This window comes from Rhinatrema bivittatum, chromosome 6, assembly GCF_901001135.1.
Source record: "Rhinatrema bivittatum chromosome 6, aRhiBiv1.1, whole genome shotgun sequence".
NCBI classification, from domain to species: Eukaryota; Metazoa; Chordata; class Amphibia; order Gymnophiona; family Rhinatrematidae; genus Rhinatrema; species Rhinatrema bivittatum.
Genome location: NC_042620.1, coordinates 115,390,263 through 115,412,046, shown reverse-complemented (window position 1 = coordinate 115,412,046; position 21,784 = coordinate 115,390,263). Strand labels below are relative to the sequence as shown.

The window sequence follows — 21,784 nt, the reverse complement described above, 5'->3', positions numbered from 1 at the left end:
CTGGTGCGTACAGCACCACTTGGACCCATTCACCTGCTCGCTAGAAACCCTCCTGGACTACTTATACATGCTGTATATGGCATTATTGGTGACTGCCTCGGTTAGAGTCCACCTCAGTACCATTGCAGCCTACCACAAACACCAATGTCACCCAAACTCTAATCACACGATTCATTAGGGGCCTCTCTCATCTTAGACCCCCAATGTCTAAACTACTGGTGGCCTAGGATCTCAACATTGTTTTGGAGCAGCTGATGCTGCTGCCATTTGAACCGATGGATTCCTTGCACATAAAATACTTCACGTGGAAGTAGTTTTTCTTGTAGCAATCACGTCTGCAAGACATGTGAGTGAACTGCAGGCACTGGTACACTATGCACTATATGTACAGTTTTATCACCACAAAGTGATGCTGTGGACTCTCCCCTCCTTCCTATCGAAGGTGGTTTCTGCCTTCCACCTTAATCAGTCCATTGAACTGCTGACTTCTTTCCAAAACCGCACCAGAATGACAGAGAACATTTATTGCATACACTAGGCTGTAAAAGAGTGTTGGCCTACTACAAAAGATGAACTCACTCTGACAATAGAGCATCACAACTATTTGTCACCTTTTAACCCGAATGCCCCTGGCCTACCAGTGGCAAAGCAAACTATTTCCAGCTGGATTTCCCAATGCATCCAGTTCTGCTATGACAAGCGAAACACTCCGCTCCCGGGTAAGCCACATGCTCATCAATTGCAAGCAATCTTCACCTCTGTTGCCCACTTATGGCCCATACCACCCCTGGACATCTGCAAAGCTGCCACATTGTCATCTCTTCACACTTTTACGTCTCATTACTGTCTAGACTAGCAGACATCCGAAGATGCCAAACTGGGAAAGGCAGTGTTGCAGCATTTTACTACGTAAGCAGTCCAGGCTGGCTGTCCACGCAACTGGGTTATGCTTGAGCAGGTAAAGGCAAAGTACACGACCCCTCACAAACCCAGGAGCTAGGGTCTCCCATGACAGCATGGCTAATTCAGCCCTGCTATCGATGGGGGGAAAAAGCAAGTTTACGGTAAGCAAACGGTGTTTCCGAAGATAGCAGGATGAATCAGCCATGCTGATCCACCCGCCTCCCTGGACAGCCGCACCTGCGCATATTAATGCTTTCCTTCTGCTATCGTTCAGACTGAGGAGAAGCTGCCTTGTGATGCCCGGAGGACGTTCTCCATGACAGCATGGCCGATTCATCCTGCTCTCTACGGAAACACCGTTTACGGTAAGCAAACTTTGCTTTTCTGTGCATTAGCAAAGCTGAGGAAAATCAAAAAGGCTAGGACAAAAAAGGCACCCTTTCAAAGCAACAAGTTAACTGTCTTGCAGGCTTTTTGCATTATTTTGCCTACTTCTTAAATCTGACATTACCTGTTATGAAAGGAAAGAGACAATACCTGGAGTAAGTTAGTGTTGTTTAGATGTGGGCCTTGGCATCTGCTAAGGCTCCTTCCCCAAGAAATGCTGAAAGATGAGCTCCTCCTTTGCATATTTATTCATTTAATGGTATGGGTATAATGAACAGTGTTAGATAACAATTTTCCTAACCCGGGATGTTAAATGGCACACATTTTCCTCTGAGAATAATGGCAGAGCATTGCCTCTAACAGATACTTTCTGAGTATTTTGTGCTCAGACAGGAATGGCAAGTGTCAAGTGTAATGTACCCAGATTTCATTTCCTACAAAACAATTGTCTACCAACTTGTCACAATTGGCTGTGTTCTGCCTGGCGGTGGATTTATATTTCATTACTTTCAGCAGCAGTAAACCTCACTCAGTGTCTCCTGTTCCCTGACTGCAGAAACAATTAGAGAGCGGAGAGCTGAAACCTGAGTGGGATTTGGAGTGATCTTTCATTTTTGCAGTAGGTTTTCATTCGCATTTACTCGGGAAGGAAATAAGCTGAAACTGACCAAGTTACTAATCCACAGGTGATTCAGTCTAGAAAATAGTCTCTTCATTTCCAATAAAATGTCCTATTGAGTAATATCTCACCGGTGAATAGAGATTAGTTTTTGCAATAAGGCAGTTTTGGTAGATGTAGTTATCAAGGGATAATCACACCCCTGGGGCGCTGCCTTGTGTCTGTAATCTCCCAGGAGTATAATTATTTCATGATAACCACATCCCCTGGGGGTGCATTATTTCTATTATAGAATTCTTACTTTCACAGATAAAATAACTTATTGGTTCACCTGAAACTGTTAGCATTAGAGTGTTCCAGCTGTGCCGTTTGCAGAGACTAACTGCAAGATTTACTACTACTTTACAAATTGAAATCTGGAAAGCAAAACTTATAGTCCTAAGCTGCTCCCAGCAATTATAATTATCCATATGGACAAAACTATATGTAAAGCTAATGTTGTAACAGTGCTTGAATCGGTGTATCCCACAGGCAGTGATCCTTCTTGATAAATGGAAGTTCTGTTTCCCAAAGAAATTCTTGTACAGTATAATAATGTGGCATCCTGTTCTTAAAACACATACGTTTACACCTGGTCTTTTATAATAGCAACAAGCCGTTAAGCCCGTTAAAACGGGCTACATCCCTCTGTCTCTCACCTCCCCCTCTTTCTCTCTCCCCTCACTCTTCACCACCCCCTCCCTCACCCACTCCTCCCCACCCTCCCTCTCCTATCACTCAGTCCCTCCCTCCCACTCAGTCTCACTCACTCCCTCCCCCCTCTCTCCCTCCCTCTCACTCAGTCCCACTCACTCTCACTCAGTCCCACTCCCTCCCTCCTCTCCCTCAGTCCCACTCCCTCCCTCCCTCTCTCTCCCTCAGTCCCACTCCCTCCCTCAGTCCCTCCCCCTCACTCAATCCCTCCCTCCCACTCAGTCACTCCCTCCCCCTCCCTCTCACTCACTCAGTCCCACTCACTCTCCCTCAGTCCCACTCCCTCCCTCTCTCTCCAGTCCCACTCCCTCCCTCAGTCCCCCCCTCTCCCTCTCACTCAGTCCCACTCCCTCCCTCTCACTCAGTCCCCTCCCCCTCACTCAATCCCTCCCTCTCACTCAGTCACTCCCTCCCACTCTCTCACTCAGTCACTCCCTCCCACTCTCTCTCTCCGTCCCTCCCTCCCACTCAGTCCGTCCCTCCCTCTCTCTTCTCCCTCCCTCGCTACCGCCCGCTACCGCCGTCGCTACCGCCGTCGCCGCTACCGCCGTCGCTACCGCCGCCGCTCGCTACCGCCGTCGCCGCCCGCTGCCGGTACCGCCGCCGCCGCCCGCTGCTGCCACTGGACGCCGCCATTTTTTTTTTCTTTCTGAAGCTGCCTCAGAGCGACGTGCTCGCCCGCACATGCGCGGTAGAGCTGGTCTCTACTGCGCATTTGCGGGCCGTCGGTCACAGGCCATTTATAAGGTAGATAGTGTGTACATGGACAGGCATTTCAGCAGGCTTTAAGGCCTGCCAAGTCCCTGAGCCACACAAATGGCTGATGAGGAGGTATTCATCCTCTGGGATTGTTTTTACACTTATGCTGTATAAATGAGAATTAGGATGAGTAAGGGGCTAGTAGACTGTCTCTAGAGGTGGTTTTCTCTGCATAATTTTAGGCACACCTTGGAATTTTGTAGATAAGTAGCCCAAAGGCTGCTGCTCCCCAATTTCTCATTTCTGGTGTGATCATCGGACATCTGTTAGTTTTCCAAACTTTTCATTAACAGGTGCATTATACTGAAACAAAATAACACAACTTGTTCAAAACACAATAGCTGTTGATGTGCAGTGATTGTGCCAGTAGTCCATGAACAGAGAGAAAGCAGATGCAATTTCTCCTAGGAGTTAGACTTAGTAGTAATATCAGAAAATATTTCTTCATGGAAAGGGTGCTAGATGTATAGAATAGCCTTCCAGTGTGTTTGGAAAGGTAGAATGGAATTGATGGCTTGACAGCACTGTAACTTTTTTTTTTTTTTTTTTTTTAGTTTAGAAATTTCATGAGACATTAGGTCCTACTCTGTAAAGGAAGTATTCATCTATCATATTCTTTGGTCCACTGCCTTTACAGTCGGGTCCATGGATGCTTGCAGACTCAAAAGTGAAGGTAAAGGTGATAGAGGAAGGAAATCTCTTGCTAGGAATTGCAAGCAGAGACCTGAAAATGAAATGGCTGCCTTAGTGAAAAGAACTAGACCATTTAGGGCCATCACTCAGGATATCGACGTGAGCAGGAAACTGGATACAAGATGTTTGTGCTCCATGTTGAAGACAGAGTGGACTTATGATATGGGCATTAAAGCAAGCAAAGGGGAGGGAGGGAAGACACACTATACAAGAATGAAGAGAAATACTGTGTTGTTATTACCCATTCATATTAACCTGGGCTGAATAGTACTAGATCCTCAAAGGGATGGTTAAACCAAGATTTCGATACACCACATGCTGTTTGGGTCTCTTCCTGTTTGACACTAGATATATGTATATGTATTTTGTTCTTACTTACAGTTGTATTACTCTTTATGAAAATTTAATAAAAACAATTACAAATAAAGCAAGCAAAGCTACCAAATGAAATTGCTTTTAAGCACATGCTAGACTCTCTCGCAGGCTTACCCAAGACAGGAAAGGGTGACGTTAGGCTAGGAGAGACCCTTTCCTGCAGTGGGCAGGACGCCACCACTGCAATTGATTTGAATAGCAAATGAAACCTTTTATCTGCTACACACAAACTAAGAGGCCAATCATTTTTAATTCATTTGGTATTCATTGTAACAACAATAATCATGATGAATTCATTTGTCATTAAGGAGGATGAACTGTAATTCCCTGGGAATGTCATTGTAATTTAGCATTTAATTACTGTACTATTCTTTTAAAACATTACTCTTTTTGTCTGGTAAATTTTACCATCATATGGCAATCTGAAATTTACCAGTCTGAAACAGACTCCAGCTCAAATTTTGGAAACTAATTATCCATATTTTCCAGCGCAATGTAAGAATACTAAAATCTGTGCATCATATCAAGTGAGCCAGTGTGAGCATCTGGAGCAACCTAGGATGAACCACAGTATACTTTTCTGTCACTGAAGGTCCCCCTGGTTCTTAGATAGCCATATATCATTTACATGATCGGAAGAGTAGCCTAGTGGTTAGCGCAGCGGGCTATGAACCAGGGAAACCAGGTTTCAAATCCCATTGCCACTCCTTGTGCCCTTGGCAAGTCGCTTCGCCCTCTGTTGCCTCAGGTACAAAATTAGATTGTGAGCCCTCTGAGGATAGGGAAATTACCTACAATACCTGAATGTAATCTGCTTTGAAAGGCCAAAAATGTAGAATATAAATCAAATAAATAAATAGGATTAGAAGCTCATTTTTTTATCTCCTATTTCAGTGATGTCTGGTGGTACTTCTTTTTTTTTTTTTTTTTTTAAATAGTAGTCCAGAAGCTCTAAAGGTTGCTTTGACTGTTTTCTTCACTTGGTTCTTCTCCTAACTGTCTTGGCCTTAGAGCTTATTTATCTCTACCAGCTGATAAATTGCCCACACCTCTGATTTGTTTTCCTGACTTAACCAAATAGCATAATCTGATATTTGCTTCTCTGGTCCCTCCTGTCTGATGTCTCTAGTCTCACCAGACCTACCCATCTTGTCTCCGTCTTCATGCTTCTGTATACTGAGCTGTCTTAGCTTCTTTGTAACTTAATGAAGCAGTGCTATCAACTTCTTCTTTCTACCTTTTTCTTAAATCTCCTTTTTTTTTTTTTTTTTCGCATCAGAATATTTCAGTGGTATTCACTCCTGGCCCTAGACAGTTGCAGACAGGTCAGGTTTTCAGGAAAGCCTAAATTGAATATGCATGAGAGAAATTTGCATACATGCTGCCTCTGTTGCATGAAAATCTATCTCATGCATATTCATTAGGGATATCCTGAAAATCTGGCCTGTTTGCAGATCCTTGAGGACTGGGAGTGAATACTACTGGTATATTTTATGTTTATTTACACTGTGCAATAAGAAATATGGACACTTCATTATGACAAGTCCACTAAAGTTTGTGTGCTGTACATGTCTCAGTGACTTCTCCATCAGGTTCTGAGGGGTCCACACGATTGCTCCTCACTTTACTGAGATTCATATGCTGGGCACGGCTGCATTGGAGCAGTCTTCAAAAGCTTTGGACAATAATATTCTTGGGACTACAACATTAACTCAGAACAGAAAATTGGAATGATTTGTTCAACTGACAACTAAAATTGTCTTTGTGATGATAATGTATTAAGGCATGGATGAATAAAATAACCTCTGACCTAAAAAAAAAATGAGGGGTAGTCTGGGAATTCTTTTTTAAAAACTATTAAACATTTCCAGCAAAAAGGATAGAAACATAGAAATGATGGCAGAAGAAGACCAAACGGCCCATCCAGTCTGCCCAGCAAGCTTTGAATTTTTTTTTTTTCTCATACTTCTGTTAGTCTTGGCTCTTAGTAACCTTTTGGTTCTATTTCCCTTCCACCCCCACCATTAACGCAGAGAGCAGTGTTGGAACTGCATCTAAGTGAATATCTAGCTTAATTAGTCAGGGGTAGTAACCGCCGCAATAAGCAAGCTACACTCATGCCTATCCGCTTGTTGGTTGTTATCTGTATATAGATCCACTTTTCTTCATTCCCCCTGCCGTTGAAGCAGAGAGCTATGTTGGATATGTATTGAAAGTGAAGTATCAGGCTTATTTGGTTTGGGGTAGTAACCGCCGTAACAAGCAAGCTACTCCCTGCTTTTTTTGTGAATGCAAATTCTTTTTTTCCACATTTCCTCTTGCCGTTGAAGCTTAGAGCAATGTTGGAGTCGCATTAACCGTGTGTATGTTTATTGAATAAAGGTATTATCTCCAGGCAGTAGCAGTCATTCCTGCGAGCCACCCACTCTTCATTCACGTCCTCTAGACTTTATGGATCCACAGTGTTTATCCCACGCCCCTTTGAAGTCCTTCACAGTTCTGGTCTTCACCACTTCCTCCGGAAGGGCATTCCAGGCATCCACCACCCTCTCCGTGAAGAAATACTTCCTGACATTGGTTCTGAGTCTTCCTCCCTGGAGTTTCAAATTGTGACCCCTGGTTCTGCTGATTTTTTTTTCCAACGGAAAAGGTTTGTCGTTGTCTTTGGATCAGTACAGTACAGGCCGATACAGTAAAGTACAGGCCGATACAGTACAGTGCGCTCCACCGGAGCGCACTGTACTGTATCAGCCTGATTGTCAGAAAGTCTACCCTTGCAACCAAACAGAGGGCTAGGGTAAGGGGGTGGATCTGAGTCTATGCCAGCTGTAAAAAAGAGAACAGAGATTGCTTTTAAGGACAGGAATTTTTTTTTTCTGTCTTCCCATCATTCTTAGAGATTATCATGCCGCGGGTTGCATATATTCAAAATTCACAACTAATATTACATCGTCATCTCATTGTGATTATTTGGATCTGTTTTTCAGTTGTCATTTCCCTGCTAAACAGCAAGTATGTACATACGCACCAGACACACACTGCTAAATTCAAACCAAATCCAGCAGGAAGTGATGGTGCAGTAGAGTCAGCAAGGCTTTTATTTTGTTTTTTATAAGTTGGCAGCAGTTTGAAGCTTGGGGGAAGAATGGCGGCAGCTGTATCTGGAGGAGGGAGTGACAGACAGCCCAAGTTTGCATTGCTCACGTCAGGGTGTTAGAGGGAGGAAATATACAAGAGGACACTGCCTCACCAATCTCTGTTCTCCCCACATCAAAAAGAAAATGTCAAAAATAGTAGATGCGAATCAATTATTTACACTTTAGAATAATAGAAGGACTAGGGTGCATTCCATGAAGTTAGCAAGTAACACATTTAAGACTAATCGGAGAAAATTCTTTTTCACTCAAAGCACAATAAAGCTCTGGAATATGTTGCCAGAGGATGTGGTTAGTGCAGTTAGTGTAGCTGGGTTCAAAAAAAGGTTTGAATACGTTCTTGGAGGATAAGTTCATTAACGGCTATTAATCAAGTTTACTTGGGGAATAGCCACTGCTATTAATTGCATCCGTAGCATGGGATCTTTTCAGTGTTTGGGTAATTGCCAGGTTCTTGTGGCCTGGTTTGGCCTCTGTTGGAAACAGGATGCTGGACTTGATGAACCCTTGGTCTGACCCAGCATGGCAATTTCTTATGTTCTTATGGTGTAATTTACATGCAGAAAATAGAGCTAACAAGTATGAAGTGCCATTTGTCAATGCTTGCACACAACTTTAAAAATTACAAATACATTGCACTTAGAACTACTCCCCCATCGATGGTGCCAGACTCTGGATTTGCCATAGCTTTGAAGCTGAGCAACACATAGATGCGACAGCGCCAGTTTGTTCCTCGACGCACTCTCGAGCCTCATCTCCTCCATGAGATTAGTCTGCACCATTGATGCAGAAGTTCAACGCATCAGGCACCATCAAAGCAGTCGTGGTCCTGACCCAGGCACTTGTAGCAGATGACATGGCCATTGGTGATGGACATCTGGCAGTCACAGACAATTTTTGAAGTCACTGAATGTGGCCTTCTTGGAACCGGATATCTCCTTTATAATAATAATGAGAATCACCTCAGAGCCTTTACTTGATCTGCCAGAACATTCATCCCTGCCAGAAGATTCTCCTCCAGATTTCTGGAAAAGTTGGGGAAGGCCATCTGAGTTAATGTCCGGAGAGAAAAGTACTAATGCACGGAGGTCTTTGGATTGCTTTGAGTTCTCAAAATCCACTCCAAATCAGCAGTGATCCCAATTCTTTGAGATCTGTAAATGAGAATGTTGGATAATCTAGTCAGCTGCCTGCCCAGTAGCCAGAAAGCGGATCCCAAGTATAGGCTCCTGGTTGTGGCATAGTCCTGCTGCCCCACCAGTCGGTGATGTTGCAATCAGCTTTGAAGTGGGCCAAGAAGACCCAGATCTTCTCCAACACACAACCCCAAGTAAGGTCATTAGACTACTTGACAACTTTGGGAGTTCAATGTTGAACACCTACATCGTGGCCTATCTACTTTACTTGGTTGAATAGTTATGTGACTGTATCAACAAGCTGAAGCCCCTCTTGGAGTCCCTGGATAGGGAGCAGGACAGCTATCATTAAGCTCACTTAGACACAGAAGATTGTAATAGTATATGAGTCTTTCAAAGTGACAGCTAAGTCTTCTTCAGCGGCCATTGAGCCTCATCAAATGGCCTGGTTAAAATCAAGTGGTATGTGAGAAGACATCCATGACAAATTGGGCAACATCCTTTGCACCAGTGATAATCTCTTTGGGATCAAAGTTAGACAAACTGTTGCCCAAATTAAGGAGGTGCAGCATACACTTATCAAGTCCCTTTCAGGGGAGATCGAGCAGCTTGTCACCTCCAGTCATTTGTTCTTCTAAATACCCTTTTTTTCAAAGATGCCTCTTCCAACAATTTCAACGGTACCAGGCTCCATCAGCACTGCCTCAGAAGCAGCTTCCAACCAGAGGGCACACATATGAGAGGCATCAACGTAAGGCCCAGCAGTAGTCTCTACCAAAACTGGGGCCTAGTTGTTGATGCCCAAATTTCAGACCTTGTCTCTTCTGGTTGAGGAGGGGTGGATGGGGGGAATTAAGCTATTTCTGTAAGAATGAATAAAAATCATCAAAGACTGTTGGAGTCCTCCGGATTGTGGTATCTGGGTGGTGCTTCTCTATATTTCCAGCGCTGCACTAATGTTTAGCCTCCAATTCAGATCCATTTCATTTGACTCAGCTTTGTCTTGAGGTAGAGTTACTCCTCAGTCAGTGGGCGATAGACTTGAACAGCATAATCTCCCGGTAACCTTAGGGATCTGTAAGACTAACATTCTATGGTGTCGTTGGTCAAAAAGGCATTCCTGGTTAGGAAGATATTGCTAATATTTTGTGTCCTGATTGACCATTCAAACATAGCTCATAGAAAACTAGCCCTGAAGCAGCTAGAAATCTCTCTAGTCTCGGTTGGGTAACAGAGAGATGATTTGTGCTGAGACCCTATTCCAACTCGTGGGCAGTCCTTCCCTGTCCTTCTCAAACACTGGATAAGTACAATGAAAAGCTTTTAGTTAATTTTTACTGAATTAATCCTTATTTTACCTGTTACTGTTTCAAAGTGAAACGTTTTTCCTTTCTGCTGTTTTTTGTTAATAAACTTTGTTGCTTTCTCCTGGATTGATTCATGATTCCAGTATTTTCTGTATTTTTTTCTGTGATTACATTTCTAGGAACTGTGTGATCCCTAGGTAGTATGGGATCTCCGTGTCCCTAGAAACCACCAGGAAATAGTTTGTGGGTGGGGTACTTGCCCAGAAGCAAACAAGAACTCATTTGGAGATTGGAAAGTAGACAGTGTAGGAGCATGTGTGCAGATGCAAGCAGTATTTGACAGGACCCTCCAAGTGTCCACAGTAGGCATTAGGGGTGGCGCTAAGATATGTGATACAATGCCTTCCAAAAGTTGTCAGGCGCAAGCGATAGTGTTGAATATGGTGGAGAGATCTAGTAGCACTAGGAGGGAATCGCCTCCTAGGGCAGCATGTAGACGCATGCCATCAGTTAATGCCAATAGTGCTGATTCTCTTCTGCGGCTTTTCCTGAAGCCAGATTGGTAAGTATGAAGAATATTGGCCTCTTCTAGGGAAGTCTAGGAGTTGAAGGTAAACTACTCTTTCCACTAATTTGGATAAAAGAGAATGGCTGATACTAGCCAATGGTGATTGACTATTTGGGGGTCAGTGCCTGGTTTCTTCCAGATAGGTTTGATCACCACCTTTTTTTTTTAGTGAGAAAGACAAGGAGCCTTGGGTTAATTTGTAATCCTGTTACAAGAAATTCGGTATATAAAACTGTTAAATAAATAAATAAATAATATGACATTTATTATAGTGGTCAGCCAGGTTGCTAATCTTGTTTCAAATTGCATATGAATTTAGAGGGCGTGGAATCTAACCTTTGGGGGATTTTCTCTACCTTTTTGTGGGAAATAGCCTGGATACCACTATGAGCTCTGGACTAAGATTTGCCATTGTCTAGTTGGGTTTTGAAGTTGGGTGTTTGGCTTAGTTTTGTCATTTGGGTTTGAGAAGGGTGTGTGGGAAGGAGGTAATGATGGAGGAGGGGCATACAATTTCAATGTTTTCAATAAAGAATTCAGCAAAGTTGTCAGCTGTGAGCCCTTCATAGTGGTAATCGGTGTAAGGAAGCTAGGTTTGGAGAGTTTCCTTACTATTTGGAAAAAATGTTTCCTAGGCGATTCTTTGCTAGTTCAAGTTGTTTGAAAGATGGTCTCTTTGCCATTTAGATGGTGGTTTTGTATTTTTTTGCATGTTCTTGCAGATGCATAAGTTGGTATCTCTGTTTTGTTTATACCATTTCTGTTCATGTTGATGAGGTTCATGATGGTCTTCTATGTCTCAAATTAAGAGGAGTGCTTTGGCGGTCTCATAGGGTTTGGTTGGAGGGGGCCTAGGGTATCAATGACTGTAGTGAACTCGTCATTTCATTGTACTAGGAGTTCCACTGGTTCTAAAGTGATAGGATATTTTTCATGCATAATTTGTATTTATTTATTTTTAAACTTGTATATACTGTCGTATAAGCATAGCCCATCACAACTGTTCACATTGCGGCACCCACTAAAAACAATATAAAATTAACAGTGCCCTTCAACAATCATCTATTACAATATACAATTTAAAAACAAAACCAATCTCTAACATATCTATACTTAAAATCTGAATCATCCCTAAAATAGTACAATATATTTACTAGTCATAAAATATTAAAAGCTCTATTTCTAAAAACGCATTTCTTACATAAAACTAAACAATCTATTAACTTTAGTCCACAGCCTTTTTGTTATTCCTGTTCTTTACAGAATGCCTGCTTATACAACAGTGTTTTTAACATTCCTTTAAAAAATGTATAATTCTGTTGAATTCTTAATTCTAGAGGTATTCCGTTCCAAATTAAAGGACCTGCTAGTGACAGGGCTCGTTCCCTGACTTGCGTCAAACGCGCTGATTTTAATGGAGGTATTGGTAATAAAGCTTTGTTAGCAGATTGAAGATTTTTTTGTGGTATGTATAATCGTAAGGCCGTGTTAAGCCAATCCACCCTTTCATCGTAAATTAGCTTATGTATAATGCATAATACTTTAAAATGAATCCTCTGTTCAGCTGGCAGCCAGTGTAGTTCTGCTAAAGTTGGAGTGATGTCATCCCTTTTCCTCTTTCCTGTAAGGATTCTAGCCGCAGAGTTCATTAAAATTTGTAATGATCTAATCATGGAATATGGCAATCCTAACAGCAAAGAGTTACAGTAGTCAGTACTAGTAAATATAAGAGCCTGTAATACTGTTCTAAAATTGGCAAATTCTAATAAAGGTGTTAAATTTTCTGAGGATCATCAATTTTGCATACCCTTCTTTTACTTTTTGTGAAATATGCTTAAAATTTAATTCAGGGTCTAGCATTACCCCTAGGTTCTGCATTTTTTCTGAAATGATCAATGTTTGATTATTCTGTGTATTGAGCAGAAGTGTATTTGATTTTATAATTTTAAGTTCTAAGTGAAGGAATTCTGTTTTTTGTTGTTGCTTGTGTCAAGGGCATATTTCTGGAGAGGGGGTTTAGGCTCAAGAATGTGGGGATGGGGGATTTTTGAGATGGAAATGTAGGCCTCAGTACATAGTGGTTTGATCATGAGACAGGATCCATCTTTACTCTATTAGGATCTAATTTAATGCTGGAGAAGGGAGAGATCAGGTCTAGACAGTGACCACCTTGATGGGTGGAAAATTGATTAGCTGTGTGAGGCTAAGATCTTCCATACCCATTGACCTGTTTGGGGAGGGGGGGAGGGGGGTTGACTCTGCATGATAACTGAAGTCTCCTAATATGAGGAATTTGTGAACAGAGGTAGTGAGCTCATATAGGAGTTCAGAGTTTGAAGAAGGAATCAGGTGGCTTCTCTGGTGGTGGTAGACTACAGCAAATGTGTGTCCCTTGTTTCCTTAAAATTTTAGCATAAGGCAGTCTGACATGTTGCCTTGCAATCAGTTCAAGAGCCAAAGAGTTAGTACGTTTTACAACATACTTAGTCATAGTATGAGGATTAGTATTGCGTCTAGCTGGAAGTCAAGATTCTATACTATCTTTGAATGAGAATTTGTAACTTCTAATATCTTGGTTTCATTCTATGCCTGAAAATTGTTAAATAAGAGTTAAAGAAAAAAGAGCCAGAGAGTGATGGAATATGATAGCTACTCCCTTGCCACAGCCCATGGGCCAGGGCATTGGATGCACTTGGTAACCTGGTGGGCAGAGCTGAGTATGGGTGGCAATGATGTCGTCTTCTATCCAGGTCTCATTGAGACACAGGATGTAGAGTTTATTCTTCATTTAGGTCCAGGATGAAATGAGCTCTGTTATTGGTGGGTCGTACATTTGACTAGACCAAGAAGAAGAGGGGAGATATGACTTTTTTGGGGCAGACATTGGTGGGCTGCAGGAAGAAAGCATTTGTTGTGGTATGGTTTTGATGGATGGAGTTTTCTTTCTGACTCGGATTACCTCCGCAGATAGGGTGAATTTATGGAAGCACATTGTGGTGTGATAGTGAATAAAGGGGATGGTAGGGAGGAGCAGGATGGTAGCAGTGGGAGAAGATTGGTAAGGGATCATGAGATGTACCTGAATGACATTAGTAGCAGTCTGGTCTCTCGAAGTTGCAAAGTGGTAAAGACAGGCTTAAGATTTGCAATTCTGAATTATGGTCACCAACTACCTCTTCCCCCACCTCCACAGGCAGGGTTTGGAGATCATGATTCATAATTAAAAAAAAGAAAAAAAGATGATGATGAGGGAAAACTGTGTTAAAATTAAATCCTTGATTAAATTAAATCCAGTGGCCAGTGGTTTGTGTTCCACCTTCACGGAGCAGAAGGATGGAGGGCTGCCATCTCCAAAAAAAAAAAAACAAATAAACAAAACAGAGGTGGGTAAGAGTATGGGGCAGGGGAGTGGCCACTTGTTGCGGCGGTTGCTACCCCTGATTGAGCTGGATGTTCACTGGGATGCGGATATGGCGCTGCTCTCTGCATTGGTGGAGGGGTGGAAGGGAATTGGGGCCGGAGGGTGCTGGAAGCCAATAGTGACGGGGGGGGGGAAGATTAAAAAAAAAAAAAAAATGGATAAACTGCATAGCTTGCTGGGCAGACTGGATGGGCCATTTGGTCTTCTTCTGCCGTCATTTCTATGTTTCTATGATATATTAGAGGATGTTGTAACTTTGACCTCCGTTTTCTCATATTTTTTTTTTTTGTGTTGTTTTTGTGGATAAATACCCAGATAAATGAGCTGGATCCCAAGTCTCTTGGCCCATCTCTAAAGACTGTTGCTGCTGAAGATGTTAGTTGGAAACCTCAAAAGGGTACACCCAATCTGATAAATGGAGCCGAATACAAGGTGTTGCTTCAATAGTGAGGGTTGGAGGGTGCCCATCACTGAGCAGGCGTTCGGTTTCTGAGCACCACACTTCATGCTGATTCAGTTAAGAGCCAGCCTGTTTGAGCTGAAGCAAGGAACAACAGTATTGCAAACACAAATCAAATTTGGCTCCTGCACTGTTTTGAGCATAACAGGAGAAGGCTTGGTGTGACACTTTTTCTCTTAGTATTGCTTTGTTCTGGGTAGTAGGGAAATGGTATTTAGGTTGGCATATGGTCTCACTAGGGTTTCTTTCTGCTTTTGCCTGTAATCAGCCTGACAGTGCCTAAGTGTATTGTTTCCAATATTAGAAAGTTATGTAAGAAGAGAATCCCTTACCCTTAAAGAAAAATTCAATTATTTTGTATTCTGAATCTCTAGACTGCTATTTTAGAAAATCATATCTGATGATTTGCTCAGCAGAAGATTATTGAGTTGATTTAGGTGTGATTTTTCTTAACAAAGCTTCAACTGAATTCCTACTGTGGAGTCTGAGAAAAGGAAGTGAGATATCGCTGATACATTCAAACTGTGATTTTTGCGAGCAGGGCCATCAGTGCACCCCTCGGAGCTAATAGCGGAGATGAGAAACAGTGGGTTTGCGCTAAAACGGAATGTGCTGGGGAGAAACTTGACCACAAATGATCCATCCCAGGTAATGCTCCTGTTTTTATCAGTAAGCTGAAAATATCTGTATATTTAAATTTGATTGTTTCTGAATCAGCTGCTTAATGTGTTTGCAATGTGCATATCCATAGGATAGCAAAAACAAAGTGGAGAAAGATTTCCTTATTTACTGTAGCAAAGGAACAGAAAGAAAGCAATTGACTGATTTGCTTTGATGTGTTTTAAACTCTGTTTTTAAATAAATCAGATTGTGTTTGGAGCTGGCAGAGAATGCATGTGTTCCTGAGGAAATGATCCCAAACTGTGCCACATGGTTTCCGCTTGTTGCCCACTAGCTAGCTGATCCTGGAAAGATGCTTGGTAAGATGGCAGCAAAGATGCTTGATAAGATGACTTTCCCCCAACTATACCCCAAAGCACTTTGTTAATCATGATGTGCCCTAAATAGATTTCAGATTTACCTCTAAGCCTGATGTTCTGAGTGCTGCTGGGGTATAGAAGTGTGTCAGTATTCTGTAGAGTACAAAGTATAGCAGTGACTATTTTTACACTGTTCTTTATGGCTAGCATTAGTTTCCGTTCATTGCATTAAGTGCCTGGGAGCCAATGTGAGCTGCACTGTCAGGCGTGTATATTCTGCCATATTTCTTTCATATACACAACAGATTCTCCATTCTCGGCCAAGTTAGCAGGCCAAAGTATGTCATGGTGCTTGGGACTACCAAAATAAGTAGCGACCAACTTTCTGCTTCAAGCACAGTGCAACATTTCTTTACTGCAAGGGTCGCCAGAGTTTCCAAGAGAAGGGCCACACAGGACATTTTAAGTCACTGCGGGGGACAGGAAGGGGTCGTCCTCATAATTTGCCAAGTCAGAGGGTAGGAGAGAGCACTTCAGAGTTGTTTGCTGAGAAGGGTTTGAGGGAGACAATATCTGGCCCTTTCGATGATTTCAGATGCTGTGGAAGGAAGGAGGCAGGGGTGTAGGGATGTGGTAAATAGTGTCAGGAATAATAATTCTAAATCTTTCCAAAAGTTGGCAACCCTGCCACACTTCCAGCAGTCTTGCCCCATGCCTCTCCCCCTTTTCCAACACCTGCCTACTTAGAGAAGTAATGAGTGGGAATGGATGGCAGGATAGGATGTTTGTTTGTGTGTGTGTGTGTGTGTGGTACACACGGGGGTAGATTTTATAAATCTACGCCCGCGCGTAAAATCCGGGGTCGGCGTGCGCAAGGGGGTGTTTTACGCCTGCGCCAGCAGGCTGCTGGCTCGCGATTCCTCGGCCCGGGACCCATTTCGGAGGCCTCAGCCACACCTCCAAAACGCCCCCAGGCCGGCACCATGCCCCCGACACACCCCCCTAGCGAAGCCTTGGGACTTACGCTCGTCCCGGGGCTTGCGTGCGCCACCGAGCCTATGCAAAATAGGCTCGGCGCTCGCAGGGGGGTTTTAAAAGGGTTACGTGCATAACTTATGCGCGTAACCCTTTTAAAATCCAGCCGTTTGTCACACACATGCACATCATGCACTTTTGCTCACATACTACTTGCCCGTTCATATCCCTTTTCCACTCCTCTCACGTCCCTCTCTTGCAACATGCTAGATTACGAACAAAACCACCCCCTTTGGAGGCCCTAATTCAGGGAGATGCACTCTGACTTGGTATCTGAATTGTAATAATGAGGGTTTCTGCGCATCCAGAGCCTGCATCTTTAGGTGAAAATGTCCATGCCCTCACCCCCACAGCTCTGAAGAGATGGCAGCATGGTGGGAGCTCCAGGAAGTGCCATCCTTATTAGGCCTCCCCACAAAACCCAGAGCTCAGTAATTACCGGTGCCTTCAACAGCAGCCTAAAACTGCTTATGGCTGTGCCACAGTCTCTCTCCATGTCTTTGGCCCAAGTGGCTCCACCTGCACAAGTAACTCAACCAGTCCATAGTGACCTTTCGTTGGCATGCCCCACTCTGACATGCTGCCACTTACACTTCTGACTTCAGGTATGTGAGCAGGAGGTAGCGATGGAATGCGTCCCCCATGCTGCCAGGCCTGATCAGAGGCCTTCTGTCATTGCTGCTGCGGGCCAGGTCAAGCTTCTCCTGCTGTTGCCCGGGGACTGAATGAAATTCGTTCAAGGGCCCCATCTAGCCGTGGGACCATAATTTGGCGGGCCTTGCTTTATTGTGTGGAGTTGGAGCATCTAGATTGCTGTGTCAGAACAGATGGTTTTTGTCTTAGTACTGAATTATAGAACTTGATTTTATTTGTCTAGGAATATGTAGCAAGTGAAGAAGAGGAAGAGGACCCAGAGGTTGAATTTTTAAAATCGCTGTCTACCAAGCAAAAGCAGAAACTTTTGAGGTATTATATTAAGATTACTACTGAGAATACATAATAAATTGCCATGCTGGGTCAGACCAAGGGTCCATCAAGCCCAGCATCCTGTTTCCATCAGAGGCCAAATTAGGCCACAAGAACCTGGCAGTTACCCAAACACTAAGAAGATCCCATGCTACTGATGCAATTAATAGCAGTGGCTATTCCCTAAGTCAACTTGATTAATAGCAGTTAAGCATAAAGCATCACTTGTTTATTGTTGCTTTTAAGAAAAGCTGGTCAGAGTTGAAAGTATGGCATGGTCTGTAAGAAGATCATAGGTGGCTTTTACCACTTCACAGCTGGACTCTAGTAATGTCTAATTCCAGGTCACTGAAGTTGGGCTAATCCAGGCCCATCTAATTCAGTTTATATCCTGTGTTCTGCCATTTGTAAATCTTGTCTTTCTCTGTAGAGACAGCTGGACTACAGGATCTAGAATGCCATGGGACATGAATTTTAAAAGAATACCTAATGAACTGGGTCAAGCTGTTATCTAGCCACCCTACATTAATATAACTTCCAGAGGGGTAGCCATGTTGGTCTGTAGTACAAAAATGACACAAGCTGGTGGTACCTTATAAGCTAACAGTTTTATTAAGGTATAAGCTTTCAAGGAGAAAAGGCCCCTTTAACAGTAAAGCTCATACCTCAATAAATCAGTTGGCTTAAAAAGTGCCACCAGCCTCTGTCTCATTTTTACTTTAATATCAGTTTAGCCAATTGGACTTTTTAACATTTTTATAAATAATTGTAAATGTCACTGTAAAGATATAAAAATTCTACTCCTCAATGCAAGCTTTCTGGCCCTTTAAAAAAAATTACAATAAATATGTATCTCCCATAAATATGTTCAGAGTAATGAAACACACTATTACTTTAGTAACATTTGCACTGCTTAGTGCGCAGAAACCATGGGAGGGAGGGTTTGTCATCTTTTATTTACAAACCTTTTTTTTGCTTCTGTTCATATTTGTATCTCATAACACAAATATATTTTCCTCAGCTAAAATTGCTTAGATGAATTTTACAGGGAGATGTCAGTATTTCTCCTTATTTGAAGGTTCTGCATTGGCTCTTGCTTGCACAAATGATTAAATTTAAGGTGTTGACAGTAGTGCACAAAGCTATTTATGCAGACGCATTCTGTTTGAGAATTATGGTAATATGCTATGCCAAATCGTGCATTGCATTCTGTATCACAATATTTATCATTATCTGTTGCTCATTTGACCTCTACTAGGTCTAGGTCTAGATCTAGGGCTTTTTCCGTATTGGGCCCAGAGCTTTGGAACTCTTTACCATGTGGAATATGTAGTGACAGTGATTATCTGAGTTTTAGAAAAAAAGGTGAAAACATTGTTTACAGAAGCTTTTAACTGATGTCATGCTTTTGTGTGTTAATATGTTTGTAGTTTTGTAATTTGCATTGATAAAATGGAAATACGGAATATAAATAAAAATACATTTTAATGACCATTAATTTTAATTTAGGACTTCATTTTACATTCAGAACTTTAAATAATTCATCTGCTGATGAAAGTTATTGTGGCTGCTTAGTTTCCTGGTGAATCTCGCATGTCTGCACCCTGCATTACTGCAGATATGTGAGATTCGGTCTTAGGGCTCCTCCTCCTGTTTCAGCAGAAGGAGGAGGCTTAGGACTAAGCAGATGGTGCAGAACAATCCGTATGAGCTGGAACACCCAGGCCAGCCTTTGCGTGTTGTCATCACACAGCTACTTTCAGGGAAAAGGAATGGCCATCATAGATAAAGGAAACTTGGTTCAAGTCTTGTCAAATGTTGTTTCATTTTCCATGTGGACTGGTAGAGGAGCCGTGCACGCTGGCCGAGCAATCCATGATACCATTTAATATGTGATTCAGCAGAGTGACCTACGAGATTCATTTTATAGCACTATGCTTCTGTGCAGCCAGAAAAGAAATTGTTCCAATTTAAACTAGTGACTTACTGCTGCCCGGAATAAAGCATTAAAGGTGTGAGTTAAGAGACTTTTTTCAATTATAGAGGAATATTTTTGTGGTTTGGTTTCTTTAAATACGGTAAACAGTATCCTGGTCTTCAAAAGCCTAAACTACTTAAATATTTGTGAATGACAGTGCCATGAAATGTTTTTTTTAGCCTGCTTGTGCTGTGGCAGTACTGTGCCACAGAGCTGTGCCACCCTGAGGGACTGAGTTTAGAGCCCAAGCTTCTCTCTCCACTCTGGTGCTCTCTGCTGCCTAACAGAGATACACATTGATATCCCCTGGGAGAAGGCAGGCTGGTTTTCAGGATGGCCACAGTGAATAATCACTGAGCATATTCTGCATGCACATTTGATATGACAGCAGCATTTCCATAGCTTGGTTATGTGGAAAAGCACACCTTTTCTGCGGGGCTTGAGAACCAGGGCTGGGCACCTCTGCTCTAGACTCAGCAATGCTCTTGCACACAAATTGGAGTAAAAAGTGTGGGTGATCTTCACAGGATGCATTGTATCTCTCACTGGAATAGAAAACCAAAAACATTGCTTTATATTTAGAATATTTACCCAGCCAGTATTACTGAAAAGGGAGGAGCCTGGTAGGCTGTCAGCTGGAAGAACACACACACACACACTCACTCACTCTCTCACTCTCTCACTCTCTCACTCACTCACTCACTCACTCACTCTTCTGGCCATAGAGGATCAGAAAACACCCCAGGCAGTTGGGGAAAAATGCTGCAAAAGTGGTGGACAGTGATGAAAGAGCAAACATGGGCAACATTCCTAGTCATGATGAGGCTAAGATTTTTCCATGCTGATATGTAACAGTTGTTTGCTGCTTTTAGTCTTTTTCTCTTCTCTTGCTTTATTTGGCTTATTCTGTTGTATGCCACCTCGGAACCTATCGGATCTGACTAGGGTATTAAAATGTGAAATAAAGCATTGCTCTTTAGCATGGTGAAACAGGCAGCAATAAAACCAGTCTTGTGTGTGTTGTGCCTCCTATCCCAAGATCAGGAAGCAGCACATTGGGATAATTATCCACTTATCTAGCAGAACACTAATTGACTTTTGTACCTTTCAATTGTCCATCTAGGAAATTAGATCGCCTTGAAAAGCGGAAAAAGGACAAAAAAAAGAAAAAGCTGGAAAAGAAGAAAAAAAAAAGGAAACACAAGAAACACAAGAGCCACAGCTCCTCTTACTCCTCCCGGGAGACTTCGACCAGCAGCAGTGAGGGTGACAGCAAGGACAAGAAGAAAAGGGAAGTCCCTTCTTCCGAAGCAAGCAACAGTGATTCAGAAGGCAAATCAAAGGTCTGTAAGAAGGACAAACTTTATGAAGGGCCTTCCAGTAGTCAAGGTAACAAGGACAAAAGCCGAAGGTGCAGTGGGGAGAGGGGTTCTGGAGAGAGAAACAAATGCAGTCCCAGTGCCGATTGTAAAAGCAGGAGCTGCAGCAGGGACCAGAGGGGCGAGAGAGATGGCAGAGACAGCAGGGAGAGAAGACATTCTGGCAGGAGTCGCAGCAGATCCAAGCAAAGACCCGAACGAAAGAGAGCAAGTAGAAGCCCTAGCAGAGAACGGCATAGCCACCAGAGGCGCAGGAGCCGCAGCACAGAGCAAGCCAGAGAGAGGGGGGACTACAAGAGGGGCTATGAACACAAAAGCAGCAAGACCAACAGAGACAAGAAGAAATAGTGGCGATGACCCTATATTGCTGAAAAGAAAAATATCTAACCCTTTTTAGTGAATGCTTTTTATGAGCACTGTGCCCTGGTGGACTTTTCTGATATGGAAACTGTTTTTATTCTTAATGCCTGTCTTTTTCTTCTTGTCATGTATAAACTTGCATCCTTACCACTTTGTGTGATGTAGTATGGTTTTTTTTTATAAATCATTTTCTGTTGGGGAAGTGTTTCCTATTTCAAATACTACTTTAGTACCTTAAAATGTTATTTTATGTCTAAATACAAGTAAAGTTGAAATGAGCATGGTGTAGTACCTTCAGTGTCCTTTTGGTTTTTGGTTTTTTGTTTTTTTTTGTGAGGGGGAGAGGAGGCCTGGCAGATACCTTCTACCTCTGGGTGCTTGCAGCTCAGTTGGCATCGGCCCTGGGATATCTGGTGCACGAGCCCTTATTCACAACATGGGGATTTTTCCCCTACCAACCGACTTAGCCAAGTCATTGCTATGACATTCCTGGGCCAGTGGCCGTGTGCTAGGGCTGCTTCTAGAGCACTAAACCCACTCACTAAGGGGT

At 42.7% G+C, this 21,784-nt stretch overlaps 1 protein-coding gene across 1 annotated transcript in view; it reads left to right on the top strand.

Moving 5' to 3' along the window:
* The window catches only part of CIR1 (corepressor interacting with RBPJ, 1), a 55,654-nt gene extending 34,129 nt beyond the window's left edge, over positions 1-21,525 (top strand). The window contains exons 8-10 of the mRNA XM_029605807.1: positions 15,078-15,184; positions 17,429-17,517; positions 20,619-21,525. Of these exons, the coding sequence (XP_029461667.1) occupies positions 15,078-15,184; positions 17,429-17,517; positions 20,619-21,222 (800 nt within the window). The 3' untranslated portion in view covers positions 21,223-21,525. The remainder of the gene's footprint in view (positions 1-15,077; positions 15,185-17,428; positions 17,518-20,618) is intronic.
* The last annotated feature ends 259 nt before the right edge of the window (positions 21,526-21,784 follow it).